The 25,192-nt window shown below is 35.1% G+C and overlaps 2 protein-coding genes across 5 annotated transcripts in view; both read left to right on the forward strand.

Annotated features, from left to right (window-relative positions):
* The first annotated feature begins 725 nt into the window (after positions 1-725).
* The window catches only part of LOC128011550 (cytochrome P450 2J4-like), a 30,506-nt gene continuing 6,039 nt past the window's right edge, over positions 726-25,192 (forward strand). Inside the window, exons 1-5 of one of the 3 annotated variants that reach the window (XM_052594064.1) lie at positions 726-1,005; positions 2,967-3,111; positions 3,227-3,259; positions 22,369-22,405; positions 23,338-23,379. The gene's annotated coding sequence lies outside the window, so the exon portion shown is untranslated. Of the gene's footprint in view, positions 1,006-2,966; positions 3,112-3,226; positions 3,260-17,012; positions 17,305-19,305; positions 19,451-19,565; positions 19,599-22,368; positions 22,406-23,337; positions 23,380-25,192 lie in introns of those variants that run through there. The other 2 variants (XM_052594063.1, XM_052594062.1) reach the window with 2 other exon arrangements.
* On the forward strand, positions 6,051-14,594 carry LOC128011549 (cytochrome P450 2C31-like). 2 transcript variants are annotated; one of them, XM_052594061.1, is made up of 11 exons: positions 6,051-6,066; positions 6,999-7,040; positions 9,730-9,938; positions 10,018-10,180; positions 10,282-10,431; positions 11,070-11,230; positions 11,409-11,585; positions 11,891-12,029; positions 12,112-12,299; positions 13,510-13,651; positions 13,725-14,594. In XM_052594061.1, the coding sequence occupies exons 3-11, from the start codon at positions 9,741-9,743 to the stop codon at positions 13,898-13,900; spliced, it is 1,494 nt and encodes a 497-aa protein (XP_052450021.1). In that variant the 5' UTR covers positions 6,051-6,066; positions 6,999-7,040; positions 9,730-9,740; the 3' UTR covers positions 13,901-14,594. The 2 variants fall into 2 exon arrangements, with proteins under 2 accessions (XP_052450021.1, XP_052450020.1); XM_052594060.1 differs by lacking the exon at positions 6,051-6,066 and having other exon boundaries at positions 6,899-7,040.

The raw sequence follows: 25,192 nt of genomic DNA on the forward strand, positions 1-25,192 counted from the left end.
TGATAATACTATATTGACTCATGAATATTAACGAGGTGACATGATGGTCCAGAGATGGCCTATGATCATTAAATTAGTTCAATTCACAAGTTCAAATTCTGATTTCCACACTGTAACTTATGACAAAATCAACAAACCCTTGAAAATCAAGTGAACACTGGCAGTGATTGAGGCCATTACCTTTGCATATGTCTCCAGCGATGAACAAACAACCTGGCCATAAAAATTCATCACTGGCAGCAGGACGAGGTCAAGGGTGTAATATAATTTCTTGGTGCTAAAGGCTTTCTCAGCTACAGACCCCACAGTGAGAGCTGAATTACAATTAGGTGTATTTTCTGACATGGTACATGATCTCTGAAAATGTGAAATTGAGTTTAAAGCAATAGTTGACCCAAAAATGAAAATTTGCTTAGGATTTACTAAGCCTCGAGTCATCCAAGATGTAGATGGGTTTGTTTCTACACATGAACAGGTTTGGAGAAATGTAACATTACATCACTTGCTCACCAATGGATCCTCTGCAGTGAATGGGTGCCGTCAGAGTGAGAGTCCAAACAGCTGATAAAAACATCACAATAATCTACAAGTAATAATAATCTACAAGTCATTAATTTATGTACTAGAGTTATGTGGATTATTGTGATGTTTTTATCAGCTGTTTGGACTCTCATTCTGACGGCACCCATTCACTGCTGAGCAAGTGATGAAATGCTACATTTTTCCAGATCTTTTTCTGAGAAGAAATTCCTCAAACTCATTGTTTTCAGTAAGAAACCTATTTCAGCATTGCTGATTTAAAGTAAACAAACATATGGCTTAAATATGTTGACAGAATGTATTTAAGTTTAAATAATGTTAACCATTTAATTAAATTTGCTTTGGATCATAAAATCTGACCTTTCCCTCTTCATTCTGTCTGTGTCCAGTGGCCACATCAGCAGATGTTTTGGTCTGTCAGCACACCAGACAACTCCATGCTGCAGGAGTGTAGTACTGAATGAGGTCAGTGAGCAACAGAAGACTTTATCTACATGCAGATTTTATGTTGGGGTTTTATATAATGCATTAAAAACTACAAATATATACAGAAAGAAAACCAGGTCAGATCACTGGAGAGATTTTAGGTTGCATTTCATAAAGTCTTGCAGAACAGCTGCATGTATAGAACGTTTGTACTGCCTCCTACAGGCCGCAATATGCAAGTACAACTTACTTTCTGAAGGTTAAGCATGAAGAGCTCATCTGTTTTCACATTTTAAATAATAGATTTTCTGTAATTACATAGCATTTGCTTCTGCCTTTTTATTTATTTATTTATTTATTTATTTTAATTTCCAGAACATAAATCTGAACATTTAATAAAGCCAGGTTAAATTTTTTTGTTTGTTTTGTTGATAGATAGATAGATAGATAGATAGATAGATAGATAGATAGATAGATAGATAGATAGATAGATAGATAGATAGATAGATAGACTGATTGATTTACCATGCATTTAGAAATAAAATGTTGTATAAAATCAGACAATTTTTGGGTGGACTATCAAAAACATATGTTGAGCTAGTAGCACCTCCTGGTGGAGAAGATCATTACAGAAAACCAAGTCATATTTTTTGCAGGGCATATTTATTTCCACACTTTAATTTAAGGGTCTTTTTAAAACGAGATTTGCTGAAAAAAAAAAAAAAAAAAAAAAAAAAACAATAAAGCTTGAGAAAATAATTCACTGTTCACACATTTAAATCTAATACTGTCACCAGTGTCAGTACATTTGCTGTAGCCCTCAAACCATTTTAAACCAGAAAATGAAAGTATTACCCACTTATTTTCTGTCCATTCAAACCATTATTTCATGACACTGAGGGTAAATTAAATGAATTTAATTTAAAAATGTTTAATTAAAAAAATATATATATTGTTTTTAATACACATTAAACATTCATACATTGATGCAATTCTTAGCACTGTGTTAAATGTGAATAAAATTCTTATAAGGGATCATATCATGCAAAAGCTAGTTTCACTTAATGTTCTAAATTAACTAAAACTGAAATATAAATTAATACAAACTAAAAAGACATAAGAAAAAATCTAATACAAATGTAACAAATACACAACAAAATTACTAAAACTTAAAATGATGAATGCAGAAAATACAAATAACTATTAAATATATTGGGGGAAAATAATATCAAAAAAAATCTCAGTGATATTAAAATAATCTATATCTAATCTAATCTAAAATAATGCTACATCTGAAATTCTAGTAATTCTGAACATGCTGTTTTGCAGCTTAGTACAATACATGGTTTTTTGGAATGGATGATGTTTTTTGTTCTGTAAGTTACAGCATATTCAATAAGCTATTTTATTTCAAGCAGGAAAATTCAATTAAATATGTCTATTATTTGTCTCCAGAATGTCTGCAGAATTCATTTATGATGTCATATTGGCCACTATTAACATTTATAGATGGATAGCAAAGATAATTGTAAAAGAGGCTATAGGCATTTAATATCTAATAAAAAATCTGTTAAATGGGCACTCTGCCATTTTTTCTCTGACATAATAAATACTAGCCAAAAAAAATGCAAAATAAATAAAAAATACTAGCCCTTTTTTTTACCTTTATGCAAAATATTTTTAACACATTTGTATGTGTGCTTCTGTTAAGTATGATATTTGATACATCAGGCTTTTATAATTCATATAGTGTAATATAACGAGAATATCTCAGCAAATTCTTGATCATGTTGCTAATTTCGAGATACTTGAGATATTTAGGAATTTCATTTTTAGTGAAATAAAAAACAAAACACAACAACAACAAAAAACAACAACTGCAGGATTAAACCTTGCAGCATTCTAGGTAGTAAAAGATATAGTGAGTTCATGAGCTTGTATGTTCTCAGCTCTAATGTCACAGATAATCTCATCTTGACTCTTGATGTGTGTCTCTGTAGATTATCCGGCTGGAAGATCAAACCCTTCACACTTCAGAGAGCTGGATCTGAGCTCCAGTCACCTCACACATCTGCTGAAGGATCCATATACTGTCAGCTAGAGAAGCTCAAGCTGGGCATTAAGAGCCATTCATGCAAAGTAAAGGTGTGGTGACATTTACCATTGCTCAGCAAAAGGGAGAAATCCAGTCATTTCAATGGGAAACTGTGCGGCTTGTGAGATACAAAATCACAGGTCCTTTTTCATTTTTTTGTTTCAGGTTTGAAACAAGGCTGACTCTTTCTTTGCAATTGTGAGTTTATATGTCTCAATTCAGACTTTTCTCCTTAAACTTGTCAAAAATTTGAATATATATCAAAATTCAGGCTTTTCTGGTCAAAACTGAGTTTATATCTCAGAATTCATACTTTTATATCTCATAATTCAGACTTTTCTAGTCAAAACTGAGTTTACAGTATATCTCACAATCCAGACTTTTCTCCTTTTCTTCTCAAAATTCAGACTTTTCTTGTCAAAACTGCAAGTTTATATCTCAAAATTCAGACTTTTCTTATTTTCTTGTCAAAACTTAGTTTATATCTCAAAATTCAAACTTTTCTGGTCAAAATAATTCAGACTTTTCTTCTCAAAACTGCCAATTTATCCCAGAATGTATTTATCTTCAAAACTGCATGTTTGTTTTTGTTTGTTTTGAGTTTATATCTCAAAATTCAGGCTTTTCTTCTCAAAACTGTGAGTTTATATCTAAAAATTCAGACTTTTCTGGTCAAAACTGAGTTTATATCTCATAATTCAGGCTTTTCTTCTCAAAACTGCGAGTTTATATCTAAAAATTCAGACTTTTCTGGTCAAAACTGAGTTTATATCTCATAATTCAGGCTTTTCTTCTCAAAACTGCGAGTTTATATCTAAAAATTCAGACTTTTCTTGTCAAAACTCAGTTTACAGTATATCTCACAATCCAGACTTTTCTCCTTTTCTTGTCAAAACTTAGTTTATATCTCAAAATTCAGACTTTTCTGGTCAAAATAATTCAGACTTTTCTCAAAACTGCAAATTTATCCCAGAATGGTTTTATCTTCAAAACGACATGTTTGTTTTTGTTTGTTTTGAGTTTATATGACTTTTCTTCTCAAAACTGCAAATTTATATCTAAAAATTCACTTTTTTGCTCAAATTATGCAAAGTTTACTGTATAACTGACAATACTGGCTTCTAAAAATTGCAAGTTTATATCTCACAGTTCAGATATTTCTTCACAAACTGTGCATTTAAAAAATTTAGCATTCTCAGATTTGTGAGGAAAAAAGTTGCAATACATTTTTTTTTTCTATGTTGGAAACAAGCTTTACTATTTTTTTCTTGCAATTGCAAGTTTACATCTCACAATTCAGACTTTTCGATTCTAAGACGTGAGCGAAGAATGACAGAATTGGTAGATATGAAATAAAAATAAGAAACACAATTGGCAATAGACTTTTTTGTACATGCAACATTTTGCTGAAATTTCACTAATGTAACCGTATCTTAAGCACATTTGAGGAAAACCCATGATTTCATCAAAACAACTGGCTCTTTATCAGGTACACCTTTTTTAATATTAGTTTTTTTCATTGGAATAACTTGAATTGTTCATGATCTGGATACCACAAGGTGCTAGAAACTTCCCCAGAGATTCTGCTTCATCATGACATGATAACAAGTCTGTGCTTTCAGGCCACAAATCTGCCATTCCACCTCAAACCAAAGGTGCTCTTTTACACTGAGATCTTATGACTGTGGAAGTCATTGCAATACAATAAACCCATTGTGGAAGCAGTCCGAGATGACGTATCCTTTGAGACATGGTGCTTAACCATCAGAACATTGCTATAGTCTGTGACCATAAAGCACTGCTGGGGAGTTTACGAAATACGCAATTGATATTAATGGGCCTAATGTGTGGAGAAAATTATCCCACAGATTACACTGTGCCATAATGTTTAACATGCTATATCTCAGTGAAGGTTCATCAGATCAGACAATGCTTTTCTACACTATCTATCTATTTGTTATATAACAGCACGGATAACACTGAGGGAGTGAAATATAGTGAACTTTGTTGCATTTTAATGTCATTTAATGTCATTTTTAAGAAAATAATTGTACTTGACTGTTCTTATTAAAAAAATAAAACTTTAATCATGTGCCATACAGTACATTTAAGGTACAGCGTTTACCATTTTATCTATTCCCTGAGAACGATACAAAATCACAGCCCAATTTATCAAAAACAAGCAGAACGAATTTGTGTGTAAATCATTTCTACAAACACACTTGCATAACTTGTCTCACTGAATGAAGCAATTTACGTAAGAACTGATTTATGAACAATTTACACAGACATTTGTTCTCCTCTTGCTATCAATAAGACCCACAAAAAAGGTTTTGCAATGTCATGATAAAATCAGGTACGTCAAACCAACTTAAAATTTGTTGAGCCTGTTGATTTTGCTGTTTTAGTAGTAGAACATTTGACTCATGGCGGAGGAATCTAAACACTTTATTAGCTCTGTTTTACAAAGAATGATAGAAGAGTCCTGAAGCAACACATTATGACCATCACATAGATTCTACCTGATTTCTATAATTTGTTTACACTCAAGTCAAGTTTGAAATAATTACGATTTTTAAGGTAGTGTCTTATAGCCTATTCACTGAGACTGCATTTATTTGATCAAAAACACAGTAAAAACGGTAATATTAAACATATTTTAAAATATAATTTATTCCTGTGATGCAAAGCTGAATTGTCAGAATCATTACTCCAATCTTCAGTGTCACATGATCCTTCAGAAATTATTCTAATGCTGCACATATTAGCCTCCCTCAGTCCTTGTGTGGCCTTTCTCAAACCAAAACCTTTCCAGTCTCACCATTGTGGTCAGTAATGCACTAAATGCACCATTTTCAGCACGTCATAAGTCACGGAGCTCGCTTTTGTTGGTGAAACGAAATTCTTCCACAGTCCATAAATTGAACAACAACCAAGAGAAACACACTGACCTCGTTCTCATTCACAGCATCTTCAGCCAGCAGCCACTGCTCAAAACACTGAAGGTGAGATCTTGAGTCTTCCTTTTGTCTGTATTCTGACTGTAGTCATGCCGGCACATGTGATGCAGGATCAGTGTTAGTTCTTCTGTTTTAGGCTACTAATTTAATTCTAGACTTTATGAGATGTGTCTATGTCAAATAATGGAGTATTCTAATATGATTATACTAAAACCGGAAAATGTTTGTAAAGGAAAATATGGGCTCTTTATTAGAAATGGTTCAGTCCAGGTCAAGGCTGAATGTCCTACAACCTTTGTACTCTGTGCTGTCTCTCGAATGGAAGAAGTATGTTTTCCAAGTTAGAGTTCAAAGAACTTAGCACTCAATACACACATATGCTATCTTACACTCAATGCATACATTGTATATCAATTAAGGCAAAAAGATATGGAAGATAACAAAGTAGATCAGAGCCCACAGTTGGGATAAAAACAATAACTGCACATGCATGTTAGCAGCTCAACTGTTCAGATCAGTCTTTGTTTTGTTTTGGAGATATATATTTATTAAAGTGATAAATAGGCCTAATGACAATAGGCTGCATATTTTTGGCCTATAAACCATCCGATTCTGACACTGTTGATGTATGCTTAAACGAACATGACCAATTCTTTATTCTAATCTCATTGGCAGCTAGTGAAAATTCTTTCCCTAATTGCTTTATGGTAGCGTTATCTTAAAATACTGTTGATACGCTGATTATGTAATTATGGATATCAAGTTTTGTGGTCTATTTATGATATGATCAGATGTTGGGGGCCCCACCAGGCGACAATCGACCTTTGATATCCCTGATGGACGTTAGAAGCTCGAGCATGAACACATCATTTAAAAAAAAAAAATTCTGAGCTTCTGAATTAATCTAAGTAGTTATCAGACATTGCAGACCCTCTACAGTAGGCTACATATATAGTAACTGGTTGTGTTTTCTTCAGGTTTATTGAAGAATTTCGGAAACAAACTGGTCTGAACACAGGGTAAGTAAAGTAATACAATCTTGTTCCTGATATTTTGCATGTCCTTTTAACCATATTGTGAAGTATAAAACAATATTAAACCTTTGTGAGCATGCCTAGCAAACGTTTTAATACTATATATTCTGAAAGTGTTTGGACATTTAAGATACGCTCAAAAATGTAGGGGGAAGGTTAGGAGGATTCCAAGGGAGAGGGAAATGGTTGCCTGGGACGTGTTTTTTACTGAGGGGCTATACACACTACCAGTCAAAAGGTTTTGGATAGTAAGATTTTTAATGTTTTTTAAATAATTATCTTCTGCTCACCAAGCCTGCATTTTTTTAAAATCCAAAATACTGCAAAATAGAAAGCAGTTATTTCAAATAGTTAAATTATTTCACAATACTACTGCTTTTGCTGTATTTTGGATCAAATAAATGCAAGCTTTGGTGAGCAGAAGAGAATTATTCAAAAAACATGAAAAATCTTGCTGTCCTAAAGGGGTCATAGGATGCTTTTTTTAATGATGTGTATTTGGTGTAACAGAAAATGTTGATGCTTTAATGTAAAAAAAAAAAAAAAACATAATTTTTCAAATACTGTACATTATTTTATGTCCTCTATGCCTCGCCTCTCTCAAACATGTAATTTTCTACAAAGTCCCTCCTTCTGACAAGCACAGTCTGCTCTGATTGGCCAGCTGACCTAGTGCATTGTGATTGGCCGAACACTGCAAGCACTCCATAATCGCGAGCTTCATCTTTCAAAATAAATGTAAAGACAGTTAATAATGTCCTTAGTTTTACCATCAGTTCAAGCACGAAAGGGGAACAGAGTCACGTGAAAGACACAGTGATGAAGCTCCTATGTGTTTGCAGTACACAAGCCACAGATGTTAAAAAGTAAAAAAAAAAAAAAAATCTGCTGTAAAGTTGGGCATTTTAACATGGGGAGTCTATGGGATTGACTCCCTTTTGGAGCCAGCCTCCAGTGGCCAGTCGGTGAATTGCAGTATTAGTCACTTATGTGTTGGTTTCAACAGAGGGAGCGGAAGGTAGCAGCTTGGCTGGAACACACCGCACAGACTACACCCGAGGACAAACTAACATGTGCATTTTGCGCATGCATTCGAGGAACGAGCTGTTCATATCAACAGTTCTTAAAAGTATATATTCATCATTCAAAAGGAGAAACCGAAACAAAGATATACGAGATAAACGCAGATGTACAAAATGTAAACAAAGCAGTGCTTGCTTAACATTTTGAATATCAGTAACGTAAATAACGTTAATCATTTTAAGCAGCTCATGTTATTATGCAAACATTTGCGTATTAGAATGATTGGGAAATATCATGTAACATTTAAACAGCCTTCTATCTGTATCGCCTTCGTTCACATGCTTGTTTTTATCACTTTTTATTTAATTCTCTGCACTGACTCGTTCGCTAAACTGAACATCCAATCAGAGCTCTCATTCTCGTCGGCGGCCCCGATGTCCCCGACACCGATTCAACATGCTGAATGAGGCAAGCTGCCGCCAATGTAAGCCCAAAGAGAGCCGGCGAGTGGAACACACCAAACAAACTAGCCCAACTGTCGCTCGCCATGTGTCTGATTTGCTACTCGCTTGGTGTGTCCCGGGCATAAGACAGCTGACGCCACTGTGATGTGAACATGTCTGTCTCTCTCTCTCTCTCTCTCTCTCTCACTCACACACACACACACGACGCGCAAAAATGTTAACATTCAATAGCAAAAACTAATAACAAAACATACTTACAGTTGCTGATACAGAAGCACCAGATTGTCGTAGCTAAGTCACAATTACCTCTTCTCCTAGGTTCACGAAACTGTCGTCCATAAAATGCGTTGCTGTTCTGTTGTAACTTGTAAGTAATCTTAAAGATTCCTGTAGCAATTAAACCTTCACAATCATCGGGAAGAAGGAGGCGGGAACCGGCAGACAATCAATTCAAACTTAACAGATAAAATAAAGACAAAACAGTGCGTCAGCCCCTCACGGACGACTGACGAGCACAAATAAAAAGCAAACACAAACTAAAGCCCAGGCCTGGTCCTCTCTCATCCGTCACTGTCATCGCTCCGGTTTTATATCCCTCCATCTCCTCCGTGGGACTCGAGACCGGTGGGTCGAGCAGGTATCGCTCATTTCCAATCACTCCACCGGCCTCGCTCCTGTTCCCATGTCTCTCGGCCCCACCCCACTCGTCACAATTCCTAAATGCATCTAACATTCAGAAGGCCAAATAAAGTGTTTTTGCGTTCTTATCTACACACAATCAGCTTGTAACACTCCAAAGAGAAAGGATAACTTGAAATCGCATCATATATGACCCCTTTAAATCTTTTAACTGGTAGTATTTATATGTGTGTGTGTGTGTTTATATATACAGTACAAACCAAAAGTTTGGACTTATGCCTTCAGTGTGACTCTACAATTTTCATAGTCATGAAAATAAAGAAAACTCTTTGAATGAGTGTCCAAACTTTTGGTCTGTACTGTGTATATCAACTTCAAGTTCAGCTTATAAACACACTTTAAAAAGTTTCTAATGCAGTGACATTTAAGTACTTTAAAATGTAACACCATTTACACTTTAAAATGTTCAGACATATGTGGTCACATAGAGATGAATGATTTCTAAAATATGTATATAAGTATTCTTCCTGTGTGTAACCTGCCTCTAGTATCAGTAAGCATGGCGTCAGTTCTGTCACAGCTGATGGGTCAGTGGATGGATGTTCAGGGTCTCCTGATCTTTCTGTGTGTGCTGCTGCTGGTCAAACACCTGCGAGATGTTCATACAAACAACATGCCGCCAGGACCCTTCCCCCTGCCTTTGGTTGGAAACGTACTGAATATAGGCTTCAGTGATCCAATGGAGGTTTTTCCAAAGGTACGTTTTCAGTTGTATGAAGAGCAGTAATGACATGCCTACTACAGTTGTGTACATTATAATATAACATGTTGATCAGATTGCTGAGAGGTATGGAGATGTGAGCACACTGTATCTGGGAAACAAACCTTGCATACTGCTCACTGGATACGAGAGTTTCAAAGAGGCGTTTGTGGAGCAGGCGGACATCTTCACAGACCGGCCGTACTTCCCTATAGTTGACAAGCTCAGTAAAGGGAAAGGTACAGATGCAGAAAAAGCGATATTGGAGCAATCAGATTTAATACCGGCAAAATCAGAAATGACTTTCATTCTAAAATGCACACTTCATTCTGTCTGTTAGGTCTTATTATGTCCAGCGGACACATGTGGCGTCAGCAGAGGCGTTTTGCTCTGGCGACTCTAAAATACTTTGGTGTGGGGAAGAAAACTCTAGAAAACTTCATCCTGCAGGAGTGTCGCTTTCTCTGTGACTCTATACAGACTGAACGAGGTCAGTAGGGATAAACACCATTTCTTCTACTCTACAAACAAGATTGCTGTCATTCTTATACCAAAACTCCAGTGAAATGTTTCAAAACCAGGAAGGGACATTTTCAGTGTCACAATCATGTCTTGAAGGGCCTTATGTACATATTGTCCTCTACAGGCCACCATCTGCAAGTGCAAGTGTCCTTTGAAGGTCAAATATATAGGAAACCACATGAGAGATCATCTTATTGAATTTTTCTCTTTTCGTTTAAATACATACACAGTGAGATTCAAAAGTCTGAGACCACATTGAAAATCCGGGATTTGTTTTGTACCTGTAAAAAAATGTTTTAATAATAATAGCTAATTATACTAATACTAATAATCATCATAAAAAAAACTATAAAATGTAATGATAATAAATAACCTTTAAACAATATAACTGACAATAATTTAATATTAAATATTAAAATAAAATAAAATATCATAAATGCATTAAGCAATAAAATAATAATAAGTATAAAAAATGATCATAAATGATAAAAAAATAAAATGTAAAAATAAAAATAAAAAATCAATTCCATAATTGTGAGCAAATGTGTGAATAAAAGCATTTTGACCTCATAACATTGCTCTTTTCTTTCTCTATTGTGTTTCTAGGTTTGCCCTTCGACCCTCAGCATTTTGTGACGGATGCTGTGGCTAATATAATCTGTGGGTTGGTGTTTGGTCACAGGTTTGAGTATGATGACCACAATTTTCATCTGATGCAGAAGTATTTAGATGAATTCTTACAGCTTCCCATCTCGAACTGGGGACGGGTACGAGATCAGCCTGCTTTCACAAGGCTAATAAAAAGACTAACCCAAAAACTAGTTAATAAACTGAAAAGAAATGAATGCTGTAGCATATTACTTGTCACTTAACCCAAATTTCACGTTTTCTGAAAAGTATTGCATTGTTTGAACATATGTTTGTCCTTTATTTGTCTCTTTCCAGTTATATAATCAGTTTCCCACCCTCATGTCGATGCTGCCAGGAAAACACCACACGGCCTTCGCCAGCATATCTAAACTGAAGCCCTTCCTGCAGGAGGAAATCAGAAAACACAAGGAGGAGAGAGACCCGTCCAACCCCAGAGACTACATCGACTGTTATCTGGAAGAGATTGAGAATGTATCGGTGTATTTCTGTTCTTTTAAGAGACCGTTATTGGTAGTCGGGACATGCGTTAGCACCTCTTTTGTAAATTTTCATGTCTGACCTACAGAACAATGCTTTTTGCCTAATAATGATGAAGTTACAGCATTTATAGTGAAACATAACTACTGAATTTAAAATGAAGTATATTTTGAAACGGATTAAGAACAGATCTGAAATTAATATATATATATATTATACATTATTAAATAATATATATATTTTTTGCATATGTGAAATACATTTTTTTCCTCTGTTTTTTTGTATTTCATCATTCCCAGTGTAAGGACAGAGAGGCTGAGTTCACTGAGGACAACCTGATGTACTGTGTGGTGGATCTGTTTGGAGCAGGGACAGAAACCACCTCTAACACACTCAGATGGGCCTTACTCTTCATGATCAAGTACCCAGAAGTACAAGGTGGGATAGCAATCGATCAAAATAGTCATTTCCTGTTGCTTGCCTTCAAAAACGACCATCAGCATGCTCTTCGTTGACTCAGAGAAAGTCCAGTCTGAGATCGATCAGGTGATTGGACAGACACGCCAACCACTGATGGATGACCGAACAAATCTGCCGTACACCTATGCAGTGATCCATGAAATCCAGAGGTTTGCCAACATTGTTACCTTCACGCCTCCCAGAATGGCCAACAAGGACACGACAGTGGGAGGACGTCTCATCCCGAAGGTTATTTGGTTTTTGCGTCTTGCACCATACAGCATTTACAGTGGGGCTCGAAAGTTTGGGCACCCCTTGCAGAATCTATGAATGAGAGATCCTACTAAATGCATGTTATTTTTTATTTAGTTCTCTCCTGAGTAAGATATTGTACATAAAAGATCTTTACATTTAGTCCACAAGACAAAATAAATAGCTGAAATCATTAAAATAACCCCATTCATAAGTTTGGGAACCCTTGGTTCTTAATACTGTGTTCTGTTACCTGATGATCCTCGACTGTCTTTCTGTTTTGTGATGGTTGTGCATGAGTTCTGAACAGTTAAACTGTTAAACAGATTCTTCAGTTTTCCAGCATCTTTGCATTTTTGAACCCTTTCCAGCAGTAACTGTATGATTTTAAGAGACAACTTTTCACACTGAGGACAACTGAGGCACTCAAACACCACTTTTAAAAGATTAAGATTGGGGGGGGGGGGGGGGGATTTGAAGATCAAGGTAAATTGTACTTTATTTGTGATCCGGGAAACATACAAGTATCTTCTGTTGCTTACGAAGGGCAGAACTAAATGGGAAAAAATTCTATTTCAACAAAATAAAAACAATTTGGCCATCTTCATCCTGTTCAAAAGTTTTCACCCCCCAACTCTTAATGCATCCAGTTTCCTTCTGAAGCATCAGTGAATGTTTGAACCTTTTTTAATAGTTGTGTTTGAGTCCCTTAATTATCCTCAGTGTGAAAAGATGTCTCTCAAAATCATAAAGTCACTGCTGGAAAGGGTTCAAATATGCAAAGATGCTGGAAAACTGAAGAATCTGCAGGAGCTTAAAGATTTTTCTGAAGAACAGTTCTCAGTTTAACTGTTCAGAACAAACAAGGGACTCATGCACAACCATCACAAAACAGAAAGACAGTCGAGGATCATCAGGTAACAGCACACAGTATTAAGAACCAAGGGTTCCCAAACATTTGAATGGGGTTATTTTAATAATTTCAGCGATTTTTTTTTTTTTGACTTGTGGACTAAATGTAAACATCTTTTATGTACAATATCTTACTCAGGACAGAACTAAATTAAAAATAACATGCATTTAGTATGATCTCTCTTATTTCTTGAAAACTATTCACATTTTCACAGATTCTGCGAAGGCTGCCCAAACTTTCGAGCCCCACTGTATGTCTGTGAATGAATCTGCAACTTCTGTTGGTTTATCACAGGGTGTGGTAGTAGTGCCACTGCTGAAGTCAGTCCTACAGGATAAGAATGAGTTCAGCACTCCGTATGAATTCAATCCTGCTCACTTTCTGGATGAAAATGGCAAGTTTTTGAAGAAAGACCATTTCATCCCATTTTCAATAGGTAGGTCGTTGTCCTTTCAGCTGTAGTGCTGTGAGTTTACTCTGAGTTTACTGATCCAGACCCTGCTTTCCAGGTAAGAGGATGTGTCCAGGTGAGCAGCTCGCTCGAATGGAGCTCTTCCTCTTCTTCACGTCTCTGATGCAGCGTTACACCTTCCTGCCTCTTGAGGGACAAACGTTGAGTCTGAAAGGAACTATCAGCGTCTCATCTGGTCCTGAACCCTTCCAGATACGTGCTGTGCCTCGATAGTGTAGATTTTAATCATTCAGAAATCAGCTCCGCTCCAGAATCATGTTCAAGCACCAGTGTTCATTATATGGGTTCTTTTCCCACAGGAATCCACAGCTGTGGCTCACTAACAGTAATTACTGAAGGAATTTAATTCATTTTGAAAGGAAATTGATCTGATTTTCTTCTTTTAGTACTTCGTTTCTGCTTATATACTGTCTGGTCATCAAATGCAGGGAAATCAGATTTAGCAAGATAAATCCAGTAATATTGTGAAATCTTATGGCAGTTTCAATTTCAATATTTTTCTTTTTTAAGTGTGATAAGATTAACCTGAATTTTTAGCATCATTATTCTAGTTTTCAGTGTCACGTGATCCTTCAGAAATCATTCTAATATGCTGATTTGCTGCTCAAGGAACATTTCTCATTATTATCAATGTTGAAAACGGTTGTGCTGCTAAATGTTTTTTAATGGAAACTGATATGTATTTTTTTAGGAGTCTTTTATGAAAGTTCAAAAGAACAGCATTTATTTGAAATAGAAACCTTTTTTTTATATTATAAATGCCTTTACAGTCACTTTTGATCATTTAAACTCATATCTTCTGAATAAAGTTATACATTTTTTCCCCAAAAAGTTTATTACAGTGTTTTTCAGGAAATAGCCCATATTAAAGGGATACTTCACCCAAATATGAAGATTTTGTCATTAATTACTCAGCCTCATGTCGTTCCTAACCCAACACAAATTAAGATATTTTTGATGAAATCAGAGAATTATACAATACAACTGAATATAACTGAAATGTTCAAGGCCCAGAAATGTAGTAGGAACATTGTTAAAACAGACCATGTGTCAATATATATGTATATATATATATATATATATATATATGTATGTGTGTGTGTGTGTGTGTGTATATATATATATATATATGTGTGTGTGTATATATATATATATATATATGTGTGTATATATATATATATATATATATATATATATATATGTATGTATATATCCGCAAATCATTTGAATCAGTTCGAGAGTTCGGAGCGGCTTTGCGGATCATTTGAATCAATTTGAGAGTTCGGAGCGGGTTCGCGAATCATTTGAGTCAGTTCGGGAGTTCGGAGTGGGATCGCGAATCAGTTCGGGAGTTCTTAGCGGGTTCGTGAATCATTTAAGTCAGTTCGGGAGTTCAAAGCGGGTTCGCGAATCATTTGAATCAGTTCGGAGCGGTATCACGAATCACGAAAGATTTGCGCTCGTAAATTTTCAAATTGGCCATAACCTTTAATTAGTTGCTGCCAACTGGGGTGGCATTTGCCACCCTATGCCACCCCGGTAGATCTGTCCCTGTGCAGGAGGGACTTCAAAGAGAACTTTGCAGAAGAGAGCTTGGTTCAGTGTCGCTGTCCGTGATACGCGGCTATCTCTCTCTCCGCACCGAACACAGCATGCGAGTAACCAGCTACTCTGTTCAGCTTTTCCGCTTCTTGTGTTTGGATGCTTTAATGTTTAAATCGACAAGCGGTAAGGCTTAACAACACCTGAAAAAGATAAGCTTTCATGACGATGCGCAGCAGTGGCCCGTCAACTGTCCTGAGCATCTTTTTAGGCTGGCCTCAGCCAGTCGTTTATATAAAATATCAATCATAGGTTATATCAATATCATAGGTTGCTTAGTAGACCCAGATCCCAATACAACTTTGATAATAGATTAACGGCAATATTTTTTTTTTATCGCCCGATAAGAGTCTCACGTTAACGCAGCACGTTAAAGCTGCAGTCGGTAACTTTTTTTTTTTGTTTAAAGTATACAAAATGTATATAATAAGCGACTACACCATGAATCCATTTTCCAAACCGTGTTTTTAGCCTTTTATTTATTTATTTATTTTTTCTTCTACCATCCAACCTGAACACAAGTAGATAAATACATGTGAAAGATTTCAGCAAATGAACAAGCTAGTCTGGTACTGTATCTCAAGTACCATTATCATTATGTGCCAAACTGGCCACATAATTCCTGCATATCTTCACGGCATGATAATACTATATTGACTCATGAATATTAACGAGGTGACATGATGGTCCAGAGATGGCCTATGATCATTAAATTAGTTCAATTCACAAGTTCAAATTCTGATTTCCACTCTGTAACTTCTGACAAAATCAACAAACCCTTGAAAATCAAGTGAACACTGGCAGTGATTGAGGCCATTACCTTTGCATATGTCTCCAGCGATGAACAAACAACTTGGCCATAAAAATTCATCACTGGCAGCAGGACGAGGTCAAGGGTGTAATATCATTTCTTGGTGCTAAAGGCTTTCTTAGCTACAGACCCCACAGTGAGAGCTGAATTACAATTAGGTGTATTTTCTGACATGGTACATGATCTCTGAAAATGTGAAATTGAGTTTAAAGCAATAGTTGACCCAAAAATGAAAATTTGCTGAGGATTTACTAAGCCTCGAGTCATCCAAGATGTAGATGGGTTTGTTTCTACACATGAACAGATTTGGAGAAATGTAACATTACATCACTTGCTCACCAGTGGATCCTCTGCAGTGAATGGGTGCCGTCAGAGTGAGAGTCCAAACAGCTGATAAAAACATCACAACAATCCACATGACTACAGTTCATCAGTTAACATCTCACAAAACAAAAAAAATGCATGTTAGTATGAAACAAATTCATAATGAAGGCTTTTTACCTTTAAAATATCACTTCTGGCTAAAATACACGTTTATTATCCATAACTCCTCGTCCAGTGAAAAAGTCCACCCCTTGTTCTCTCACATCAAAATCAACCAACATATTTTAAGAACTGTGTTCTCTTGTAAACTGCTTGATCTCTGCATATGACTCCTGATTCAGACGCAATGAATCTTTCACTGGAGAAAGCAATATTATAGACAGAGGACTCGTATTTGAACCAGAAGAGATAGTTTTAAGTTAAAAATGTTTAAATGGTGGATTTGTTTCTTACACAGACACACACACACACACACACAAAAGTCATTAATTTATGTACTAGAGTTATGTGGATTATTGTGATGTTTTTATCTGCTGTTTGGACTCTCATTCTGACGGCACCCATTCACTGCTGAGCAAGTGATGAAATGCTACATTTTTCCAGATCTTTTTCTGAGAAGAAATTCCTCAAACTCATTGTTTTCAGTAAGAAACCTATTTCAGCATTGCTGATTTAAAGTAAACAAACATATGGCTTAAATATGTTGACAGAATGTATTTAAGTTTAAATAATGTTAACCATTTAATAAAATTTGCTTTGGATCATAAAATCTGACCTTTCCCTCTTCATTCTGTCTGTGTCCAGTGGCCACATCAGCAGATGTTTTGGTCTGTCAGCACACCAGACAACTCCATGCTGCAGGAGTGTAGTACTGAATGAGGTCAGTGAGCAACAGAAGACTTTATCTACATGCAGATTTTATGTTGGGGTTTTATATAATGCATTAAAAACTACAAATATATACAGAAAGAAAACCAGGTCAGATCACTGGAGAGATTTTAGGTTGCATTTCATGAAGTCTTGCAGAACAGCTGCATGTATAGAACGTTTTGTACTGCCTCCTACAGGCCGCAATATGCAAGTACAACTTACTTTCTGAAGGTTAAGCATGAAGAGCTCATCTGTTTTCACATTTTAAATAATATATTTTCTGTAATTACATAGCATTTGCTTCTGCCTTTTTATTTATTTATTTATTTATTTATTTATTTATTTTAATTTCCAGAACATAAATCTGAACATTTAATAAAGCCAGGTTAAATGTTTTTGTTTGTTTTGTTGATAGATAGATAGATAGATAGATAGATAGATAGATAGATAGATAGATAGATAGATAGATAGATAGATAGATAGATAGATAGATAGATAGATAGATAGATAGATAGATAGATAGATAGATAGATTTACCATGCATTTAGAAATAAAATGTTGTATAAAATCAGACAATTTTTGGGTGGACTATCAAAAACATATGTTGAGCTAGTAGCACCTCCTGGTGGAGAAGATCATTACAGAAAACCAAGTCATATTTTTTGCAGGGCATATTTATTTCCACACTTTAATTTAAGGGTCTTTTTAAAACGAGATTTGCTGAAAAAAAACAAAAAAAAAAACAATAAAGCTTGAGAAAATAATTCACTGTTCACACATTTAAATCTAATACTGTCACCAGTGTCAGTACATTTGCTGTAGCCCTCAAACCATTTTAAACCAGAAAATGAAAGTATTACCCACTTATTTTCTGTCCATTCAAACCATTATTTCATGACACTGAGGGTAAATTAAATGAATTTAATTTAAAAATGTTTAATTAAAAAAATATATATATTGTTTTTAATAAACATTAAACATTCATGCATTGATGCAATTCTTAGCACTGTGTTAAATGTGAATAAAATTCTTATAAGGGATCATATCATGCAAAAGCTAGTTTCACTTAATGTTCTAAATTAACTAAAACTGAAATATAAATTAATACAAACTAAAAAGACATAAGAAAAAATCTAATACAAATGTAAAAAATACACAACAAAATTACTAAAACTTTAAACTTAAAATGATGAATGCAGAAAATACAAATAACTATTAAATATATTGGGGGAAAATAATATCAAAAAAATCTCAGTGATATTAAAATAATCTATATCTAATCTAATCTAAAATAATGCTACATCTGAAATTCAAGTAATTCTGAACATGCTGTTTTGCAGCTTAGAACAATACATGGTTTTTTGGAATGGATGATGTTTTTTGTTCTGTAAGTTACAGCATATTCAATAAGCTATTTTATTTCAAGCAGGAAAATTCAATTAAATATGTCTATTATTTGTCTCCAGAATGTCTGCAGAATTCATTTATGATGTCATATTGGCCACTATTAACATTTATAGATGGATAGCAAAGATAATTGTAAAAGAGGCTATAGGCATTTAATATCTAATAAAAAATCTGTTAAATGGGCACTCTGCCATTTTTTCTCTGACATAATAAATACTAGCCAAAAAAAATGCAAAATAAATAAAAAATACTAGCCCTTTTTTTTACCTTTATGCAAAATATTTTTAACACATTTGTATGTGTGCTTCTGTTAAGTATGATATTTGATACATCAGGCTTTTATAATTCATATAGTGTAATATAACGAGAATATCTCAGCAAATTCTTGATCATGTTGCTAATTTCGAGATACTTGAGATATTTAGGAATTTCATTTTTAGTGAAATAAAAAACAAAACACAACAACAACAAAAAACAACAACTGCAGGATTAAACCTTGCAGCATTCTAGGTAGTAAAAGATATAGTGAGTTCATGAGCTTGTATGTTCTCAGCTCTAATGTCACAGATAATCTCATCTTGACTCTTGATGTGTGTCTCTGTAGATTATCCGGCTGGAAGATCAAACCCTTCACACTTCAGAGAGCTGGATCTGAGCTCCAGTCACCTCACACATCTGCTGAAGGATCCATATACTGTCAGCTAGAGAAGCTCAAGCTGGGCATTAAGAGCCATTCATGCAAAGTAAAGGTGTGGTGACATTTACCATTGCTCAGCAAAAAGGAGAAATCCAGTCATTTCAATGGGAAACTGTGCGGCTTGTGAGATACAAAATCACAGGTCCTTTTTCATTTTTTTGTTTCAGGTTTGAAACAAGGCTGACTCTTTCTTTGCAATTGTGAGTTTATATGTCTCAATTCAGACTTTTCTCCTTAAACTTGTCAAAAATTTGAATATATATCAAAATTCAGGCTTTTCTGGTCAAAACTGAGTTTATATCTCAGAATTCATACTTTTATATCTCATAATTCAGACTTTTCTAGTCAAAACTGAGTTTACAGTATATCTCACAATCCAGACTTTTCTCCTTTTCTTCTCAAAATTCAGACTTTTCTTGTCAAAACTGCAAGTTTATATCTCAAAATTCAGACTTTTCTTATTTTCTTGTCAAAACTTAGTTTATATCTCAAAATTCAAACTTTTCTGGTCAAAATAATTCAGACTTTTCTTCTCAAAACTGCCAATTTATCCCAGAATGTATTTATCTTCAAAACTGCATGTTTGTTTTTGTTTGTTTTGAGTTTATATCTCAAAATTCAGGCTTTTCTTCTCAAAACTGTGAGTTTATATCTAAAAATTCAGACTTTTCTGGTCAAAACTGAGTTTATATCTCATAATTCAGGCTTTTCTTCTCAAAACTGCGAGTTTATATCTAAAAATTCAGACTTTTCTGGTCAAAACTGAGTTTATATCTCATAATTCAGGCTTTTCTTCTCAAAACTGCGAGTTTATATCTAAAAATTCAGACTTTTCTTGTCAAAACTCAGTTTACAGTATATCTCACAATCCAGACTTTTCTCCTTTTCTTGTCAAAACTTAGTTTATATCTCAAAATTCAGACTTTTCTGGTCAAAATAATTCAGACTTTTCTCAAAACTGCAAATTTATCCCAGAATGGTTTTATCTTCAAAACGACATGTTTGTTTTTGTTTGTTTTGAGTTTATATGACTTTTCTTCTCAAAACTGCAAATTTATATCTAAAAATTCACTTTTTTGCTCAAATTGTGCAAAGTTTACTGTATAACTGACAATACTGGCTTCTAAAAATTGCAAGTTTATATCTCACAGTTCAGATATTTCTTCACAAACTGTGCATTTAAAAAATTTAGCATTCTCAGATTTGTGAGGAAAAAAGTTGCAATACATTTTTTTTTTCTATGTTGGAAACAAGCTTTACTATTTTTTTCTTGCAATTGCAAGTTTACATCTCACAATTCAGACTTTTCGATTCTAAGACGTGAGCGAAGAATGACAGAATTGGTAGATATGAAATAAAAATAAGAAACACAATTGGCAATAGACTTTTTTGTACATGCAACATTTTGCTGAAATTTCACTAATGTAACCGTATCTTAAGCACATTTGAGGAAAACCCATGATTTCATCAAAACAACTGGCTCTTTATCAGGTACACCTTTTTTAATATTAGTTTTTTTCATTGGAATAACTTGAATTGTTCATGATCTGGATACCGCAAGGTGCTAGAAACTTCCCCAGAGATTCTGCTTCATCATGACATGATAACAAGTCTGTGCTTTCAGGCCACAAATCTGCCATTCCACCTCAAACCAAAGGTGCTCTTTTACACTGAGATCTTATGACTGTGGAAGTCATTGCAATACAATAAACCCATTGTGGAAGCAGTCCGAGATGACGTATCCTTTGAGACATGGTGCTTAACCATCAGAACATTGCTATAGTCTGTGACCATAAAGCACTGCTGGGGAGTTTACGAAATACGCAATTGATATTAATGGGCCTAATGTGTGGAGAAAATTATCCCACAGATTACACTGTGCCATAATGTTTAACATGCTATATCTCAGTGAAGGTTCATCAGATCAGACAATGCTTTTCTACACTATCTATCTATTTGTTATATAACAGCACGGATAACACTGAGGGAGTGAAATATAGTGAACTTTGTTGCATTTTAATGTCATTTAATGTCATTTTTAAGAAAATAATTGTACTTGACTGTTCTTATTAAAAAAATAAAACTTTAATCATGTGCCATACAGTACATTTAAGGTACAGCGTTTACCATTTTATCTATTCCCTGAGAACGATACAAAATCACAGCCCAATTTATCAAAAACAAGCAGAACGAATTTGTGTGTAAATCATTTCTACAAACACACTTGCATAACTTGTCTCACTGAATGAAGCAATTTACGTAAGAACTGATTTATGAACAATTTACACAGACATTTGTTCTCCTCTTGCTATCAATAAGACCCACAAAAAAGGTTTTGCAATGTCATGATAAAATCAGGTACGTCAAACCAACTTAAAATTTGTTGAGCCTGTTGATTTTGCTGTTTTAGTAGTAGAACATTTGACTCATGGCGGAGGAATCTAAACACTTTATTAGCTCTGTTTTACAAAGAATGATAGAAGAGTCCTGAAGCAACACATTATGACCATCACATAGATTCTACCTGATTTCTATAATTTGTTTACACTCAAGTCAAGTTTGAAATAATTACGATTTTTAAGGTAGTGTCTTATAGCCTATTCACTGAGACTGCATTTATTTGATCAAAAACACAGTAAAAACGGTAATATTAAACATATTTTAAAATATAATTTATTCCTGTGATGCAAAGCTGAATTGTCAGAATCATTACTCCAATCTTCAGTGTCACATGATCCTTCAGAAATTATTCTAATGCTGCACATATTAGCCTCCCTCAGTCCTTGTGTGGCCTTTCTCAAACCAAAACCTTTCCAGTCTCACCATTGTGGTCAGTAATGCACTAAATGCACCATTTTCAGCACGTCATAAGTCACGGAGCTCGCTTTTGTTGGTGAAACGAAATTCTTCCACAGTCCATAAATTGAACAACAACCAAGAGAAACACACTGACCTCGTTCTCATTCACAGCATCTTCAGCCAGCAGCCACTGCTCAAAACACTGAAGGTGAGATCTTGAGTCTTCCTTTTGTCTGTATTCTGACTGTAGTCATGCCGGCACATGTGATGCAGGATCAGTGTTAGTTCTTCTGTTTTAGGCTACTAATTTAATTCTAGACTTTATGAGATGTGTCTATGTCAAATAATGGAGTATTCTAATATGATTATACTAAAACCGGAAAATGTTTGTAAAGGAAAATATGGGCTCTTTATTAGAAATGGTTCAGTCCAGGTCAAGGCTGAATGTCCTACAACCTTTGTACTCTGTGCTGTCTCTCGAATGGAAGAAGTATGTTTTCCAAGTTAGAGTTCAAAGAACTTAGCACTCAATACACACATATGCTATCTTACACTCAATGCATACATTGTATATCAATTAAGGCAAAAAGATATGGAAGATAACAAAGTAGATCAGAGCCCACAGTTGGGATAAAAACAATAACTGCACATGCATGTTAGCAGCTCAACTGTTCAGATCAGTCTTTGTTTTGTTTTGGAGATATATATTTATTAAAGTGATAAATAGGCCTAATGACAATAGGCTGCATATTTTTGGCCTATAAACCATCCGATTCTGACACTGTTGATGTATGCTTAAACGAACATGACCAATTCTTTATTCTAATCTCATTGGCAGCTAGTGAAAATTCTTTCCCTAATTGCTTTATGGTAGCGTTATCTTAAAATACTGTTGATACGCTGATTATGTAATTATGGATATCAAGTTTTGTGGTCTATTTATGATATGATCAGATGCTGGGGGCCCCACCAGGCGACAATCGACCTTTGATATCCCTGATGGACGTTAGAAGCTCGAGCATGAACACATCATTTAAAAAAAAAAAATTCTGAGCTTCTGAATTAATCTAAGTAGTTATCAGACATTGCAGACCCTCTACAGTAGGCTACATATATAGTAACTGGTTGTGTTTTCTTCAGGTTTATTGAAGAATTTCGGAAACAAACTGGTCTGAACACAGGGTAAGTAAAGTAATACAATCTTGTTCCTGATATTTTGCATGTCCTTTTAACCATATTGTGAAGTATAAAACAATATTAAACCTTTGTGAGCATGCCTAGCAAACGTTTTAATACTATATATTCTGAAAGTGTTTGGACATTTAAGATACGCTCAAAAATGTAGGGGGAAGGTTAGGAGGATTCCAAGGGAGAGGGAAATGGTTGCCTGGGACGTGTTTTTTACTGAGGGGCTATACACACTACCAGTCAAAAGGTTTTGGATAGTAAGATTTTTAATGTTTTTTAAATAATTATCTTCTGCTCACCAAGCCTGCATTTTTTTAAAATCCAAAATACTGCAAAATAGAAAGCAGTTATTTCAAATAGTTAAATTATTTCACAATACTACTGCTTTTGCTGTATTTTGGATCAAATAAATGCAAGCTTTGGTGAGCAGAAGAGAATTATTCAAAAAACATGAAAAATCTTGCTGTCCTAAAGGGGTCATAGGATGCTTTTTTTAATGATGTGTATTTGGTGTAACAGAAAATGTTGATGCTTTAATGTAAAAAAAAAAAAAAAACATAATTTTTCAAATACTGTACATTATTTTATGTCCTCTATGCCTCGCCTCTCTCAAACATGTAATTTTCTACAAAGTCCCTCCTTCTGACAAGCACAGTCTGCTCTGATTGGCCAGCTGACCTAGTGCATTGTGATTGGCCGAACACTGCAAGCACTCCATAATCGCGAGCTTCATCTTTCAAAATAAATGTAAAGACAGTTAATAATGTCCTTAGTTTTACCATCAGTTCAAGCACGAAAGGGGAACAGAGTCACGTGAAAGACACAGTGATGAAGCTCCTATGTGTTTGCAGTACACAAGCCACAGATGTTAAAAAGTAAAAAAAAAAAAAAAATCTGCTGTAAAGTTGGGCATTTTAACATGGGGAGTCTATGGGATTGACTCCCTTTTGGAGCCAGCCTCCAGTGGCCAGTCGGTGAATTGCAGTATTAGTCACTTATGTGTTGGTTTCAACAGAGGGAGCGGAAGGTAGCAGCTTGGCTGGAACACACCGCACAGACTACACCCGAGGACAAACTAACATGTGCATTTTGCGCATGCATTCGAGGAACGAGCTGTTCATATCAACAGTTCTTAAAAGTATATATTCATCATTCAAAAGGAGAAACCGAAACAAAGATATACGAGATAAACGCAGATGTACAAAATGTAAACAAAGCAGTGCTTGCTTAACATTTTGAATATCAGTAACGTAAATAACGTTAATCATTTTAAGCAGCTCATGTTATTATGCAAACATTTGCGTATTAGAATGATTGGGAAATATCATGTAACATTTAAACAGCCTTCTATCTGTATCGCCTTCGTTCACATGCTTGTTTTTATCACTTTTTATTTAATTCTCTGCACTGACTCGTTCGCTAAACTGAACATCCAATCAGAGCTCTCATTCTCGTCGGCGGCCCCGATGTCCCCGACACCGATTCAACATGCTGAATGAGGCAAGCTGCCGCCAATGTAAGCCCAAAGAGAGCCGGCGAGTGGAACACACCAAACAAACTAGCCCAACTGTCGCTCGCCATGTGTCTGATTTGCTACTCGCTTGGTGTGTCCCGGGCATAAGACAGCTGACGCCACTGTGATGTGAACATGTCTGTCTCTCTCTCTCTCTCTCTCTCTCTCACTCACACACACACACACGACGCGCAAAAATGTTAACATTCAATAGCAAAAACTAATAACAAAACATACTTACAGTTGCTGATACAGAAGCACCAGATTGTCGTAGCTAAGTCACAATTACCTCTT

The sequence above is a fragment of the Carassius gibelio genome, chromosome B23 (genome assembly GCF_023724105.1).
Source record: "Carassius gibelio isolate Cgi1373 ecotype wild population from Czech Republic chromosome B23, carGib1.2-hapl.c, whole genome shotgun sequence".
Lineage (NCBI taxonomy): Eukaryota > Metazoa > Chordata > Actinopteri > Cypriniformes > Cyprinidae > Carassius > Carassius gibelio.